Below are 18906 nucleotides of genomic sequence, written 5' to 3'. Positions count from 1 at the left end.
AATTTCCTGTTGTCATTGACACGATAGATTGTGTATATGCTCCAATCGTATCTCCTGGCAGTAATATGCCGAAAGATTCTGCAATAGAAGATTCTAATTTTAATTCAATATTCAAACAATTTCATATACATAGCTCCTCATAGAGAAATTGTGGCTAAACTAGCGCTGAGGTAGTTTCCTTCTTTTTCCACTTATACACCTTGCACATATGCATCTGAGACAGATTAGGTTTAGTTAGTTTAGGTTTTTGTTATTAAAATTTAAATATTACGTTTTATTTAACGACACTCGCAACTGCCGAGGTTATATCAGCATCGCAGGTGTGCCGAAATTTTGTCCTGCAGGAGTTCTTTTAAATGCCAGTAAATCTACTAACATGAGCCTGTCGCATTTAAGCACACATAAATGTTACCGGCCTGGGCTGAGATCGAACCCACAACCTCAGGCACAAAAGGCCAGCACTTTACCGACTTCACCACCCAAGCTGATGGTCTGTGTTATGCCTTGCATATACGATCAACTGCATCTCCACAAAAAATTCCTTATTAATTCACTGATTTTCACTTCTGAAATCACCAGAACTATCTCAGCACTAGTTTTACCGAAATTGTAAATAGATGGTCAGGGTCAGTACACGATAACACAACATTCCAAAGATGTAAGAGGAGGATGCCTTTTGAAATGGGAAGGATGCAAAGAGACAATGGACACCCCTTAAAGTCCAATTTAACGACCTCTCCTGGATCCTGCCACACAAGCAGGGCAATATTCTGCATGAAATACAGTGGAGAAGTAGCACGCAATTTATGGAAGAGGCGATTTCCCATCCTGAAGTTAGACCTAATAACAACTGCTAAGAATGCTTTGTATAAATTCTGAAGCTGTCCACCTTATCGTCAGCAAAATTCTTAGATTTCCCTTTTAACTGCTCTACATTCCTCCTATTTACATTTGGAAAACTATTTAATTCTTTTCCATATGTTACCCAAATCTCTTCTTTTTTAACATTATTCCATCTGTTGTTGTTTTCTAATGCCAGGCGCTTGACAATGAAGTCATTTGACCTCTTGCACGCCAATATTTTTCAAAGATATTATCATGACCAGCCACTGAAGCACAGATTGCATTATTCCATCTTACGGTATGACAACATACTGCATTTAGCAAGACTATCAAGAACTAAGAACTTTTAGAGGTTCTTAAAATTACTGCCTCTTACCCATTTGTCTGTCATTATATCCTTATGCCAAACAAAAGAAAGTTGGCCATGATCATATTATGTAACCAAATGAAATTCGCAATTTCGAAGCCATGGTCATATGAGGAATATAACATGCAAGATACAAGTACGAAATCCCCACTTTAGTAAATGCATGTTAATTTTAAAGAAACGTGGCTTGGTCAAAAAGTCAATTTTTAAAGTTCTCGTTAAAATTAAATGACCCGTTTGTTGAGTAGTTTGTGCTGATTTGAAGAAGTTTGGTGAAACCGGCCGTAGGTGTATCTCATTGCCAGGTTTACACTGCTTTGCTGAACATACGGTGTTTCAAATGAAAGAGGTTGTTACCTGTGTAAACCACTTGCCACAGATTTTTTACCTATGGGGAGTATAATCTTAATTTTGTTTACATTCAATGTCAAGGAATTAGTGAATAGATTTCAATGTTCACCAATGAGGATTCTATGCGAGATAAACGTTTTAGGCAGTTTTGGTCTCTCTTTTTAGATCATGAATCTTTTCTCGTCATACAATATTTCGGTCACTATGATACTACGGTACGATACTTTTGTAATGCGATGTTTCGGTATCACGGATATAATGATCATCAGATTGTGTTGGCTGTATCATAGCAGTAGCCATCATTCAATTGTATTGTCTGTATCCTAGCAATGCACATGATTCGTATTTGGTTTAAAATCGCTACAATTCTGTCACTACTTTCACAAAATCCTGAATAATAACTAAATTACTACATTGAAAATGACACAAATAATCCAGTCCACTGAGAACAAACCAATGCTTGTATTAAATGAATTCTGTTACCAATTTCACACGTCAACAAACAGACAACCCGTTGTGAGGACAGGAAACATGACAATGAACAAGATATTATGAGGACAGAGGAATGTGCCAAGTCCTGAACAGGAAGTACGCCTATATTAACAACCAGGAGCTGTAGTGCAGATATGAAGAGTATAAAGATGGCAGACAGATGGATATTTACCTAAAAGCTGTAGCACACACATTGATATTCAATCCAAGCAAAAACATTGAAGAAACTGATAGTGAAGACGACCACAAATAGCTTGTGCTCATGCCACAAAAATTCTATGTATTCATACCACAAAAATAAAATGCAGTAAAAAATATGTTTTCTTTCATTCTGAGTGAAGAAATGAGATTTCAGTGACCCAAATGATTGACCAAAAAATCGTGACCCAAATGTGCTGAGTGACCTAAAAATTCTGACCAATATCTAGTGACCGAAATATAACTTTGGGCGAAAAAACGTGACTCAAATGTCCGAGACCCATACATACACTGACCGAAAAACAGTGACCAAAGTCGCTATGAATCGAGATAAAGAAAATGTTCACTGATTTTTTAAGTATTCTCCTGCAATACTAAATTTTAGGTCATACAAATTTGGACCATGATGATGATGGTGGTGGTGGTGGTGGTGGTGGCAGCTGTGGCGATTCTTTTGTAAATAGCTGTTGGCAACAATAGCAATGCCAGAGCACTAGGTAATCACAATAGAGAAACTAATCGACAGTTCAGGGCAGTACTATCGTAATTACCACTATTGGCTAGTTACAATATGAGTAGTATTGCTCTGAGCTGATCAAATTATTACATATATATATATATATATATATATATATATATATATATATATATATATATATATATATATAATTCTGTGAATTTTAAGTCCATTTTTGATGGAAGAGGAAATGATATCCAAACACGTACCACGGAGATATCTTCTTATCATCTGCCATGGTATTCATAGTATGCAGAACATAATCCAATGGTTCTGACCTCTTGCAGAACCTGCTTTGAAAACTATTAACAAAAGATGGATGCAGCAGGTCTGGGAAGTTGAGATCGGCTTTGGAACTCTGAATCTGCACCACATGATGTGGCCTAAGAAGGCGGATTATGCTCACTGTTAAATCCACACCAAGTCCTGCAGCAGAAATCACATTTGCACAGTCTTTCATGTAAAACAGTACCTAAACATTATTAGCTTTTTTCTTTTTTTAACTAATGGCATATACTTGACTGCAAAACCTCAATAGTCCGAACTAATTGGGACTGGAGGTAGTTCGGATTATCAAATATATGTCACTCTACCTGAACTTATTGTACACTACTACAATAGAAATCATTATCTTCCTTGTTCTACTTGACAGCCCCTCTTATCCTGTTTACACACCACTGCAGGTAGAGGAGAGAGCTTCATTGAAGCTTCCGTTTTCAGTATTTACTCATTTTCTGTGCCTTCCTGTATTGTAAGTACATTCGGAAGTGCTTTCGGATTATCGAGGTTCTACTGTAGTTAATTGTGCTTCAATTGAATATGCACACCCTTCCCCAAAAATCTCGCAAATATTTCTCAAAACAATGATGTCATTGGATCATATGATGGCTGGCATATAGTCATTCTGTATGGAGTTGTGTTGCTGCTACTTCTACATATTTGTTGAGTGTGTGTGTGTGTGTATACAGGGTGTTTCCGAGGCGGTGTTTCAAACTTTCAGGGATAATGGCGAAGGGCACATGTATCAATTTGAGATAAGGAGCCATGGTACGAAAATGACTAAGTCGAAAGTTATAAGCAAAAATAGTTGTGTGCAAATGGAATTGTAATTTGGCACCACGTGCCCTCCTTCCCTTAACCTTTGGAACAGTCGTGGAAAGATGGTATGGGCCAGATGCCTGCTACATGGGTACTTGTCCCGATATAATCTGTGAGCTTGTCTACTGTTCCCATTGGCTCATCCGTATTCGAAAATCAGATCTGCTTATTCTGCTCTCGTGTACTCCTCCATTTCACTAGGACTGATCGACTGGACACTGCAACTTGTACACATACACTGCTGTCTACAGACGTGCATATCAGGACCGACCATGTCCGTTACACATTACGCTATCTGCATTGCTTTAGTGTAGTTTCCTGTCCCCATCCCTCAGACAGCGCACTGAATGGAATATTGTAAATAGACAACGTAAACAATGTCAGATGAATACAGTATGTGTAAGACGTACAGATAAATACACATAAATAAGGTGTACAGAGGAATAAAATTATTTCATTTCCACACAACTATTTTTGCTTGTAACTTTCGACTCGGTCATTTCTGGACCAGGGTTCCATCTCAAACTGATACATGTGCCCTTCTCCATCATCCCTGAAAGTTTGTAATACCACCTCAGAAACATCCTGTATATATATATATATATTTTTTTTTTTTCAGTTACATTTAAATCAAATCAATCTTCTTAATGTATCCAGCTGTTTGCTGACAACATAAAGTCCACTATAGTCTATTCAGTTGTTTTACACGAGAAATGAGGGTTTTTTATTCAGTGTTCATTATAGATGCCTGTTGCTAGTAGCCAGAGTTGGGGTGTAGTCAATTCAGTTACATTTAAAATTACGTGGAAATTGTGATGTATGGCTCTAATATAAAAAATAAATCTGAGTGTAAAAAAAAAAAAAAAGAACATAGATTTTCATATGTTTCCAAATGGATGTAATTTCTAAGACATGAAAAATGGTTGGATTTTGCAAAAGAAAAAACTTTTGTCCTGGTAACATACAAATTAATGAAAAATGAAAAGGTCTAAGGCCCATCATAAGTCAGGAATTGTTCCTACCACATGACAGACCTCAACATCAGCCATAAAGCTGTATAAGTGAAGCATGGTGAGTTGAGAAGTACAGACTGCGTCACTGAGATGGGAATGGTTGGAGCTACCAGACACTGCTCTGAATGAAGTTACAGAACTTCTACACTTTCGAAACTTCCAGCTTAAAAAAAAAATATGTTCTAAAAAGCCTATTCACATACAGGCCTGTTTAAAAATAAATGTTTCAAAGATCAGACACAATAAGATTCAGACACATCAAGGTTTCTTCTTTCTTCATCCCTTCCTCCCCTCCCCGCCCTTTGAGTGCGTCAGTAACCCTCCTTCAGAGAGTAAAGACGAAAGTAGAGAGGTGTGGCATAAAAAATCGGAAAGAAATTGTTTCTCATCTAGCATTCGGGAGAGATCAGCAACAACAAAAAAGGTTGAGGCTGACTGTGTTATCAACTTATCACCAGCCAGCGCATTTGTGTTCCCAAACGTACAGCGGATCGAGTAGTTCCTTCTGGTACATCACGTGGATACATAAGCAGAGTAGGAATTCAAACAGGTACGCACAGACTATGAACACAGACGCTCCATCGTAATGATGTTTAAGTACAATACCAAGTTACGACTACATTGTGATCCTGTTCTAATAATAAGTTGAATTTTCATTCAGACTTTTGTGTTAATATTATTTTAATTTATCAATCTATGACATATTGTGTTTAATTTTGATCTGTATTTTTTAAACAATTTCCTAAGTGGGCTTGTTTCTGAACACAAGTTTGTCCCATTCCAATGTCGCTAGAGCCTATTATTAATTTAACTTCATTTGTAAAATATACAATATTTATTTCTTTTTTATTTTCTTTCTTTCAAAAGAATATCTCCAGCAAGATCTATGTTACAGTTGATTATATTTGAATTTCGGAAGGACTATTTCATCATAAGAAATGGAAATATACTGTGATTTATGTGAAATAATGATCTGTGCTGTGATGCAATGTATTATCAATCAATCTTCTTAATGTATCCAGCATGAAGTCCACTGTAGTATATTCAGTATGCAATGTATTATAAATATGCTGTAATGTCATGTGACGTAGAAAGAACATTCTCTCAGTTTAAACAAATTTTATGTGACGTTTGTAAAAGAGTTGCATTTTATAACCTCAGAATGTATGTTTTCATTCAATGCAACATGTATAGGTTTTGATAAATGAATTATCTGTATGTATTGTGTAAAATATAAATATTGTTAATTTGTATATTGATTTTTGTTATTATAATTGTGTCCCTGTAATGTCATATGTATTGTATTGTATTTATTAACATTCCATGGTATTCGTACATTGCTTCACAGCTAGAATATGGCAAAAGTAAAAAAACTTAATACTACTATAAAGTCTTAATTTATAATCATAGTCTAGTTGAAATATATACACAGAAGGGGTTTACAATAAATAGTACAACACAAAGTTTTAGTATCAATTTCATGAAGCGTTGTTGAATGTCATGAATTCACCTACAGAATAGAAGGCGTGAGAAATTAGGTACTTCTTTAATTTGGCCCTAAGTAATCTTAAGTTTTGAGTTTCATTTTTTATATCCATAGGGAGATTATTGAACATTTTTACTGCCATATAATACACTCCTTTTTGATAGCACGATAGACTTGTTGATGGAGTATGAAAATAATTTTTTTGACGTGTATTATGCTATGAACTGTTGAATTAGTTACGAACTTTTCACGATTACATACGAGGAAGATTATTAATGAAAAGATATACTGACAAGCCATGGGCATTATTTGTAGTTTTTTTTAAATAGTCCTACACAATTCCCTAGATTTGGCACCTACTATTATTCTAATTACTCTTTTTTTGTAGTAAGAATATACTGTTACTATCTGTGAAATTTCCTCAGAATATTATTCCAAAACTCATTACTGAGTGGAAGTATGCAAAGTATATTGTTTTTAAAGTATTGATATTTACTATTTTTTGCATAGATCTAATAGCAAAACAAGCTGATGTAGGAAGAACATTTTCTTAGCTTAAACAAATTTTTTTACTGACAATTATGGTAGAAGATATGAATTTCATAATCTCAGAATACATGTTTTATTCACTGTAACAGAACTCAGTGGCGGCTGGAGCTCCAAAATTTTGGTCATTTACTTTCTTACTACAAAATATTAAGCCTACCATGCCACAGTCGTAAAAATTTTCAAAACCTCACCTATTAACTCTGTCGAGTTTTCGTGTTTTAGAGCGATCCTGGAGATGCTTTGTATACGAACAAAACACAGGAAAATGAGAACAAAGATTTTCTTCTTTCGCACAGCCACATAACCACTGAAACTTCCGTATCCGCCACCACGTGCGCTCAACCAACTCAACTCAAGTAACTGCAGCGGACATGGAAAGCAAAAACATTAATAAAACAGAAGCTGCAACCGCGGAGCATGCTCTACCTCTCTTAACTCATTCACCGTCACTCATCAGTAGCTCTCCATCTGTTTCCATTTTTCAAAGCTCGTTTACTACCTCCCTGTTCGTTTATCAACAACTTAAATCCACGCTGGACAACACCCCTCTCATCCCCCGCGCTGCAGAGATACCCAAGATCAAGACAGTCCCCATAAGAAGCACGGTCGTTCACTGTGGCAAGTCAACGAAGAGGCTGCTACAAACGATTCTAGTTGGATGAGAAACTTACTACAGCTGATCGTACCAATCGTGTACTTATAGACGACAATAATTTAACTTTTAAATTTTTTTAGGTGTAGCGCAAACTTGCTACAACCTTAAGGAGCCGTGCCTGACGGAACTGATTTTGTTATATGAATTAATTGCATATATTGTATATAGAGTATAATATACAGTTAAAGTGTATCATGTTTACTATTATGTTACTATAATATATATTCTACATACTAGTTCACTATTATTATCTAATTATATTTTCTGACATATGTAGCACTAATATTCTGTAGAGCGCTTGTTTCGAAGTTCTAGTGCGTTTATGTGGTTAAAAAGTAGCTGGAAAGACCATTTCAATTTAGTAGCGATTCCATTTACAGTTGTCATGCACCATTATTATTATTATGTACTGAACTATACCTTTCGTAGCATCCCGACTTAAGCATTTAGCATCAGAGTTTGAACTTCTTGATGCCCTCCAGTGATGTTTGGCCCTTTTCAAAATGAGACAGGGTCAGAGTTCAGTCCGTAGGCCTCCAGAAGCATCTGAAGGGCTCTACAGCAGATTTTGCAAGTTTTTGCTCCTAAAATCGCAATGCAGCACTAACAGAGCAAGTGTCTCCAGCATTTGTTACAGTTCGCATGTCACATTCTGTTCCTCTATCTATCTCTGAATTTCAATTTCTATTTAAGATTGACATTACAATTTGGAAGGTAAAACTTAAGAAATCCTAATGCAGCTTTGGAACACCTAAGATCGCAATTAATTCTTTATAAATGGGTTTGTTTATTTTATTTTATTTCCTTTTTAGAAGAATATGCTATTGATTTCACCATTCAAGTAGGACAAATCAAGATTTACCTATTTTCAAGTGCATTTTAAATTATTAAAATGGTACACCCATTAAAACTATGAATTTCGTTGCCAAATGCAATACAAAAAGTGAACAATAGATTTGCATTTTACATTTGATTTACAGGAAATTGTTTTCGGTGTCATTCCAGAAATACTGAACAAATGCTATAGAAGTTTTTTTTAGTTTTTTTGTAATGTGAAAGGTTTAAATATTGTAATAAGTACAAAAATGCTTCTTTCTTCTTTGTAAAAGAAATGTAAAATGATTGACTTCAATGTACTTACCAGTATAATACATATATTAATAGAGGCCTTCAAACATAACAACATGCTACAAGTTTCCTTTGTTGAAAATTATTAAATAATAAAATTCAAATTGAAAAAAAAGCAATAAAATCATAGAACATTAAGAAGTTTACTCTCAGTACTTTATATCTTGGGAATTTATAACATCTGTTTCTGGCATTCTGTAGCCTTGCTTCAGCACCTTTGTTACAACAGTTTTTGATAGTCTGTATCTATTAATACATTTGTTTTTGGACAAACATAATAATTTGTTCTTAGCACAATTGTTTTACATTCTTCATTACTTAGACGTTCTTGATAGAGCAACTATGCTGAAAAAATGTTTTGCTGCTATATCGAAAATGTAACAACTCAAACCTTTAACAGAATGAAAATGAAATATTAAAGTAACAAGAAATCTAACACTTGTTAATTTTAACAGAAGTTGATGAAACATTTATCGTTAAATCATTTGTTAAAATGACTTCAACACATTAAACTTTAACAATAGCTGATGAAACTGTCCAATAGAGAGGAAAGGAAGCAAGTTGAAGAGGTAGTGAAAGCAAATTTCTGACTCTTACAGGTGGTGATGGTACTGATCAGAAAACAACAACAAAGTTCATGTAATATACATATGTGGATAATTAATGCAGTATATAACTAATTAATGAATCTATTCTCAAAGGGAACTATAAACACAAACCTTTATTAAAACCCATTGTATTAACAATGCAAGGCAACCTCATCAGTTCTGGTCTGGAGTTGCAGAAGGAGATTATATGCTGCACACTTTTGACATACTGCAGAGGGCACTGACTGATGTTCACCTCCCCGACATTGACTACTCTGAAAAACAATGCGAGGAGAAAACGCATACAGACAAATGCTTGACACAGAAAATATTTAAATGTTGTTGTGAAACTGCTTGACTTGCGTAAGAGATGCGAGCTGTCATGTCAAACACTTGCAGCCCACTGCACTGCAGCATAAAATGTATGTACTAATCTATGCCTGGAATAATTCATTCTATTTGTCTTACTTTACAATTAATAAATCTTGTGAACATCTGAAAAGTACAGTGATTAAGATCATTTACTGATAAACTCATGTGTATTAGACACGCATTATACATGCAACAGTAAATGCCAACAGCATACACTTGATATCAAAGCGTACCTAGCAAGTCACAATCATGTGATATAAGATTATGCTTGCATTATAAAGGACTGTGGTTTGTTTCACATGACGGTAGGGAGGTAGCATGTGGGAACTACATGGACAACCTTGAAAATTACACTGTAATCAGTAGGGAATTAAATTATAGTTACAAAAAAAAACGTTTTGAACATAAAGACAATAAACAACTGCAAAAATTGCTCAATGGAAAAAAAAAAAAAAAAACTGGAAAATTAATACTATTTTGACATATATTAAATTTCGCCACAAAATGAAAATGCAGGCAAGTTGCAAAACCTGACAAGCTTTAGAGAAAATGAAACAAATGTAGTTTCTATACTATGGCTTCCGGAGGAGTAATTATCATCGACAATCTGTACATGTACCCTACCTAAAAAGCAACAAATATGAGGCCATTGTTACCCAGAAATTTCGTTCATTTTTACGGACACTGTGAATTTTGAAAATCAAATTCCAGAAAACACTAAAACATGTGTGAGGATTTTTCAGACTATGGCACCAGTCATAGGAGAAGTAATACTTTATTTGACTCTGAAGAGGCAAAGTGAATTACATAATTTTACACAAAACCACTAGTTCAACTCACTTCAGTGTCTGTTCATACATCAAAATATCTGTTTCATCTGCATTCATATGTCGGGGTCTGCTGATTTTAATAACATATTTGTAATATTGCAGACGAGTATCCTTTCCCCAAGTTTTACAAAAATGCTTCAAACATCAAAGATCTTTGGTCACACTGAAGCTCGTGTCTTACTTTTTTCTTAATGTTTCTCTCCATTCAAATGATGGCTGTTGTAAAGACACTCTTCTCTCACCAAAATGTAAAGTCCTAAGATAGGTCATAAAAATGAAAGAAGGGATAAGAGAGAGAGAGAGAGAGAGAGAGGGAGAGAGAGGTGAAGGAGGAGTTACTTTAAGGAGTAATACACACTAAATCAGAAATAAACAAAGAAACACAACACATGTATTCAAGAACATACACATAGTATACGGAAAGACAATGCTAGTGCTACGGAGTCCTTCAGATCTGACATCATCAGACCATAGTCGTTCGCACTGAAACACCATTATACCAACACCATGATGGAGAGCAGTGGTCATCAAAACACTGCACGCTCGAGCTAGCATCTCTTACCCGCGGACAAGACACAGCCCTAGCATGCAATCGTTGCTGCTGGCGGGTATGCTTGTGCATGACGGAGTGGAGTTCCTTACCCTCCGTGCACTCTAACCATTTCAGTGAGTGCTGACGACCAATGATGTATAGAAAGATATTTACCTCTCAGGTATAACAAGATGAGTGAAATTTGGTCCCAACAGTGGTTCTTTAAGTACGACAGCAGAGACGCAACCTGGAACATTGAATTCAGGCTGTCCTGGATCGAAGTCCAGGCACAACACTTCTCCAAAATGTGGAAGACACTGGTTCACCAGAAATCGCAGGAAAGTTGACTTCCCCACTCCTTTTCCACCACACATTACAGTGCACACTGGGCCTACACATAAACAAAACAACATCACCATATACAAGTATGTTTACAAAAATTAGAACATTTCTAAAGATTAAACAAATGGTCCTCTTCAAGACCATGAAAATAGCACTGGAGCACTAGCAGTGAGTGACTTTCTTCTTTCATAGGAGATTCTGAAAAGGCACTACACATTTTTAAGCTACATACTCCTCACTGTAACAGATGTAACATTCATCCCAGTTTTCTGAACCCAAGTGGGTTAGAAAGTGATGTGATCAGAACAATGCTTTAGCCGCTTCCTGTTCCCAGGAAAACATCTGCTACCTATTTTTAAGCTATATACTCCTCACTGTAAAGGTGCACCTACACCAGGGGTGGGCAACCTAGGCCCACAATGTACTTCTATTGAGCCCACTGGGGAAAGACAAAAACTATATAAATAAAATAATAGATTAAAAAAATGTAACTACATTTTCTTTCAATCTGGAAATAAGTTATTATTTTTGGAAACTTAACAGCTTCTACAACAATTGATTAGTAGGAGAGGCACACTCCCTCTCTCTTATATACTGCATTAAAATTGACATGTTTTCAGATGTAAAAATCATTCGAACTAAAACTCCAATTCTTTGCCAAACAGTTGAATGAAGAAAATTTTTTCTATTTCCCAACATTTTGCGAAATGTTTAGAGTTGTTGCAGAAGAGAATTTCATGCACGATTTCAAGATTTTTATACATTTTCCCAAGGATATTCGCTCATTTCAGAACCCTTTCGCCATTGAAACAGAGATAGTATCTGAAATGTTCCAACTTGAACTCAATGACATGGAGACTAATTACGAACTGAAAGATATATTTCATTCAAATAACAAGCTACAATTTACAAATGTTGTTGTTTTTTTCTAATGCCAGGCGTTTGACAATAAAGTCATTTGACCTCTTGTACTCCAATATTTTTCAAAGATATTATCAAATTTTACAAATGTAAACCTAGGAATAAAATTTAGCAGTGATCTCGGCTGGGGGGGGAACACGTTACTGACACAGCGGGAAAAGCATGGAGAGCGTTACACTTTGTGGTGAGGGTACTAAGAAAAGGCTCTGATAAATCCAAAGAGATTGCATATAAATCACTAGTTCGTCCAGTAATGGAATATGGTGCTGCATGTTGGGATCCTTACAGATTAGAACATATTAAGACACTGGAAAAGATTCAAAAACGGGCTCTCAAGTGTTGTCGTAATAATTCACCATTAAAATGGGACACACTCACGGACCGGAGAACGCGAATTCGATTATGCGCACTGTTCAAAACATACAGAGGTGAGTCTGCCTGGAGAGAAATAAAAAATAGGTTGCAGCCGCCAAATTACTCTTCAAGGAATGACCACTCATATAAATTGAGGGAAAGAAGACAGAGGATGGACACTGGAAAGTTTTCTTTTCTCAATCGTACTATCAAGAGACTGGAATGCTTTACCTGCAGACTTATTAAAGGCTTTACCAATAACCAAAAATGTATTTAAAATAGGCTTAAGGACTTTACTAATAGACAGTAGTAACTATTTAAAGGGTGTAATTGATATCTTGTTATTTGAAGTGTTCTATCAGTGAGGAAGTGTGTTGTGTCAGTGAAGTTTATTGTGTAAGTGAAGTGTGATGGTGTCAGTGAAGTGGCTGTGCAAAGTATTTGAACAGTGAAATGGTTTTGAAATGTTAGTGAAATCAGGATAGAATCAGTGCAGTGAGTGAGTTGACAGCGAAATAAGTGTAGTGCCGAAAGGTACTTGTGCAGGTACAAACCTGTCACACTCGTGGGTCTTAGTTCGAACTTAGGGTTAAGATACAAATTAGATTTACTTTAAATGTTACTTTAAGTGATCATGCTTCATTTAATTTAGGATGCTCCTTGTTATTATTATTATTATTTATCATTATTATTAATTATTGTTTATTTTATTAGTTGTGTTTATTATTAATTGCCATTATTGAGTGTAATTAGTTACCACTGCCACCGGGTATATACCCATTTGCAGTGTAATTAAATACATACATACATACCAAGGGAAAAAATGGAACTCTGCATCATAATCCACAGTTGATTCCCGATTTACCACGAAAATCGTCTGTAGCTGCATTTAGATTGGCAACAGGCCATAACTGTTTGACCAAGCATCTGCATAGAATTGGAATATATCAGTCTCCTAACTGTCCATTGTGCAACTCAAATCAAGAAATGGATTCAGAACACCTCAAAATCTGTGCTTCAGTGGCTGGCCATGAAAATATCTTTGAAAAAATATTGGAGTGCAAGAGGTCAAATGACTTTATTATCAAATGCCTGGCATTAGAAAACAACATACATACATACAGTTACACAGCTCCTAACATAAAAAAAACTTCCAGCTAAAAATGTTGACAGTTTTCAGAAGCACTTATATATGTGAGCAGACGTTTTAAGGATGAAATATGTAAAATCAAAATTTCGCTCAAGAATAACTGATGACCATTTAAATCACTGTTTACGTTTACCAGTCACCAACTTCGAAACAGATATCAATTTATTTGTATATATAAAATTCAGCCGCAATCTTCTCATTAAAGATAAGGCATAAATTGTAATGTCAGATTTTCATTTGTACAATTGAAGCTCATATTGTTTTAAGACTTTGAATTTACGAGTCTACCAAAGTTACAAAGGCTAATTTAAATAATTTTAGTTGCTATTTTGTTTAGTTATATTATTTTTTCAACTTCTTGATGTGTAATAATTAACTAATGAAGAGCATAATGCTGTCTAGATATTTTAATAATATTTATCATTCATTTAATTGTAAATCATGTCCGACCCAGGTTGCCTTTACTTATTATTGTGGCCCACTCATACAAAAAGGTTGCCGACCCCTGATCTACATGGTTCAACTTTTATGCATTCAAGTAATGTATGCTCTCAAAATGCATTCAATTGAGCATGCCTTTTTGGATTAAAAATGATAAGTATGCGGGAATTGAAAGCTACACATCGCTGATGGGTATTTTGTGCATTTTTCGTTCAATATTACCACGTAGCAAGCAGTTTATTGTTCTAGGTACCCATGAACAAACTGACAATTTGAATAATTTCGAGGGAAAAATTATTCCGGGGCCGGGTATCGAACCCAGGACCTTTGGTTAAACGTACCAACGCTCTCCCACTGAGCTACCCGGGAACTCTACCCAACACCGTAACAGAAAAACCACAATTTAAAGTCACACAGAGTTAGTGTGCACTCAAATGTTGGTTGCTTGACTGTTGTCAGCCTGCTTTGAGGTCTGTGGATATAGAGGGAAAAATTGGATCGGTGTCGGGTAGAGTTCCCGGGTAGCTCAGTGGGAGAGCGCTGGTACGTTTAACCAAAGGTCCCGGGTTCGATAACCGGCCCCGGAACAATTTTTCCCTCGAAATTATTCAAATTAACTTTACAGGGAGTTATTCCTGAAAGCTTAATTTGCAAACTGACAATTGTTTTATTTCCTTGAACACTTCTAGAATTGAAGTAAAAGTATAAATATAGCCTCTAACCATGAAAGAATTACAGACATTCCTTAAAAATATCATAGTACTGGTAAATAATGATTAGGCCTACATGGAAAAAAATTGCTGTAGCCTAGGTCTAAACCCCAACTATTATGTATTAAACACAATGTGCATGGTACAAAAATAACACAGCCAAAAAGTTTTATATAAATATAGGCTCTACTATGAAAGAATTACAGACACTCGTTAAGGATATCATAATGGTAATTTGAGGTAGATCTAGCCTATTTGTTTAATTTTCTATATTTGAAACAAACGTCATTAAATAACAATATCGTATTGAATTCATTGCAATGAGGTTATTAATATGCATCCAGTGTACACATATGAAATATTATCGTAATTTCTCTCGTGCTCAGTGCTTTTCTTCTGGAGAAAAAGTGGCAGATCTCTGTGTAGAATATATTATAACGGAAGGAAGATGATTCTTCAGTACATGGAAATTTCGTTATTTTTAACTTCCATTTCGTCCAACTTTGAAACTTTCAAAACGTAATCGGAATTCAAAGAAAAATGATGTTTAAAACATAATTATTAATATGGTTCTTGATTCCACGATAAAAAAGAACTGATCATGCTCAAGAACTAGCTATATTAATAAAGAAGTCTTTTCATATCTCATTTTGAAAATCAAATAGGCCTAAGTATTAGACTGATATTTAATATTTATTAATATATATACATAGTGAAGATGACATTCAACACGACACTATGCATGCATCTTAATTAAACTTCAGTTTTCAACTTGATTCTTTCAAAATTCTCCCTAGAATGCATGCTTAATAGCATGGAAAGTTGAACCGTGTAGACGCACCTTAACAGCTGTAATATTCATCCCAGTTTTCTGTGTGATCAGAACAATACTTTAGTCACTTCCTGTTCCAGGGAAATACCTGGAGACTGGAGGTTATGACCAGACAACAAATCCACCATACTGCACATTGGTTTCCACTCCTTCTGGAATCTCCCAACTGAATCCCATAACATTAAGAAATACAAACCTGCACAATTACGCTACATAAACTTAGAACTTTCTCTTACCTCTAGAAATAGCATATGATACTGGATACCACTCCAATCCTTTCTGGTACCTCTTCAAGCGCCTGGCTGTATTCGACAATTTGAGAAGACAATCCAGCCCTTCTTCTACTTCGTACAAGGGATTAGAATCCCTATTCCTGGTATATCTTTCTCCCCTGTGAGAAAACTTGAAAAGTTGCATATCTGATGGCAAAGTTTTCAAGAAGTTTTCCAGAGGACTAACTGGCGGCACTTCTAACAACACTACACAATCTCGCTCTTCTACATCTGCTATTATATCTTTGGAAAGTTCTATGCCAAACTGCACCAAAGTCTCATTCATGGCTTCATAATCAAGCGAGTTTGGAGGAGAAGACAGGCAAGTCTCTATACTCAGCATGCTGGATCCCCTGGGGGAGTACACGGTTTGTTTACTGTTGGCCTCCTTGCTCATCACACAGCCTAAAATTTCTACAGCACCCATCAACACGGAAATGGTTAGTTTGCCTTTAAAGAACATAGTGTTCGGATGTTTCATTAACAACAGAAACTGTTCCCTATGTGGTAATTTGTGGACCACAATAGAAGAGGTCTTGTCACGTATCTTCTCAATTTTAAAACCACCGCTGCAGGTCTCTACTTCCGAACTGTAAACACTAGACACTTCGATATCTATATCAGACGTACAATAACTTTTGTCTGTCTGAAGTGAAGTATCCAGTTCTGAATGACTAGAAGTGCTGCTTTTCGTTTCATCAGTCCTAGACAGGCTCGAAGTCTTATTTTCTTTCATACTGGTGCTGGTAACAGTTTCAGGTGTGGTGGATATTTCAACAGTTTCTAGGGACCTATAGAACTCCCTCATTTCTTTCTCCATAGTGTCTTCCTTGTCATTATTTGCGTTCTGCAACAACGCTGGTGTTCTGATGTAATTGCTAGCAGGGTCCATCTCAATGGTCACAAGTGCCTTCTCTGGAACTTCTTTGCTCTGCTCATCTTTCACATTTTTCTTACCGCTGGGGTTGTTATTACACTTCCGTTTCCTTTTACCACTCTGATTCTGTTCGTCATTCAAGTCACGGTCACTAAACCAATGATATGAATACTCACTTATGTCAAGCACTCTCTCTTCATTTCCTTGACTATCATATTCACAATTCTTAGTCGTAATATCATTAGACCTATCAAATTTATTCACTATGGCACTGCTTTTTTTTCTGCGCCTTTTAACCAGTTTCTTTAGAGCAAAATCACAATCTTTGCCCACAGAAAAGTTATTCTCTTGTTCATCTCTATCACATGTATCAATACATGGTTTAGTCTTTGTCTCTTCAAGGTCGACTATCTGAGCTGGTGAGACACAAAAATCCTTAGAAATAAGAGATTTGTTCCTCACTTTATCTTCCTTTTTCTGTGGACTAAATATGTTGTTTTTTTCATATACATCTTCTGCAACAAATTCTTCAGCCTCTATCCTTTCTTTCTCTGTCTTATGTGCTGTATTTTTTTCTGAGGAATAATCTTTAGGTTCATTCTTCTTGCCTGCATAAGAACCGAAATTTAAACCTTTCCTAGATTTTCGTCTTCTTTTCTTAGCACGTGACAATAAGCTGTCAGTTTTGTCAGACACTTCCACTTCCACGACATGTTGAATTTTCTTGGAAGATTTATCAAATGACAGTCTTGCTTGTGGTTTCGTAACTTTTGTAGCCTCTGTGCTAGAAACTATTCCAGCCTCATGCAGAATTTTCCTATTATAACAGAAATTAGAATTAATTAGAAACTTTGATTATTGTATTTCATATAAACTATAATATACAGTATCTGTAAATGTTATTAAAGAAACAAGATTTATAAAACTTAAAAATGTGCACACATATAAACATGTCTTTAACTGTTACTCTGTTATTCCCTTCCACACACAAAATAATAATGAAACATAATGTAAACCAGCTGACAGCTATGGGCTTTCAAGGGTAACAGGAATACTTATCATGTAAAGCCAGAGATTTATGACACATACAAGCTGAATCAGAGGCCTATATGTATGCATGGCTTTATCTGTGAGAACATATCAATTCTATTTCATCGGTTATATGCAATTTTAATACAACTCTGAAATAGCAATATACAAATATGTATGTCTACAATATTATTGAGTATTAAGACAGTTGAAAGCAACAGATCACATTACTGGTTACCACAGCATCTCAGTTTTCCCTCTCTCTTGAGAATTGATCAATGGACAGTGAAAGGTAAGATTTAATGACGAATTATATGACTTGTATAACGAATTCAATATCCTCACTTACATAAAACATATAATACTTGAACGGGCAGGACATGTACGATGACTTATCTTAATCAAATACTAAAGAAAGTCCTCAAAGCAAATTCTTCAGAATGTGAAGAGATGAAAGATCAAGAAATAAATGGGAAGATGGAATAAAGGAAGATGTCACCACCTTGCACCAGTGTCAACATGGCTGCATAAAATAGACACGGATGGAAGCAAACACTGCCAGAGGCCAAGGCTGGATGGAGAGCCAATAAACTTAAGATACTTAATTGCTTTGCCAGTCACCTGTTCACAGCATGCATAAGAATAACAAATAGAAGTAATTTATATGTAATCTATATATCTAGAAAATGAAATGGATAACAAACTACGTGAGATATTTTGTCATTCATCGAGACATACTTACTGTCATAATACTCAACATAATGGTTGTACAGCCTGTCTGCTTTGAGAGCACCTAAAATCATTGTTCAAGAGTGCAGAAACGCCCTGATAATAAAATTCACCTTGTATGTATTCCCAGACACATACAGAGAGTCTGATGCTTTTTGTGGAGCTCCATTTGCTGAAAGACTGCACACACGATGCTAAACTGAGAAGCACCAGCCATGAGAGAGGTTTCCT

General features: G+C 35.7%; 1 protein-coding gene across 5 annotated transcripts in view; it reads right to left on the bottom strand.

Moving 5' to 3' along the window:
* LOC138699395 (polynucleotide 5'-hydroxyl-kinase NOL9) overlaps nt 1-18906 on the bottom strand; it is a 40384-nt gene that overhangs the window by 8841 nt on the left and 12637 nt on the right. For 4 of the 5 annotated variants that reach the window (XM_069825242.1, XM_069825244.1, XM_069825241.1 and 1 more), the window contains exons 3-6: nt 16005-17734; nt 11193-11409; nt 9417-9559; nt 2978-3194 (exon numbers count right to left, since the gene is read on the bottom strand). In XM_069825242.1, the coding sequence (XP_069681343.1) occupies nt 2978-3194; nt 9417-9559; nt 11193-11409; nt 16005-17734 (2307 nt within the window). The remainder of the gene's footprint in view (nt 1-2977; nt 3195-9416; nt 9560-11192; nt 11410-16004; nt 17735-18906) is intronic. The other variant, XM_069825245.1, reaches the window with a different exon arrangement.

This window comes from Periplaneta americana, chromosome 5 (assembly GCF_040183065.1).
Source record: "Periplaneta americana isolate PAMFEO1 chromosome 5, P.americana_PAMFEO1_priV1, whole genome shotgun sequence".
Lineage (NCBI taxonomy): Eukaryota > Metazoa > Arthropoda > Insecta > Blattodea > Blattidae > Periplaneta > Periplaneta americana.
This window is presented reverse-complemented; position numbering and strand designations above follow the sequence as displayed.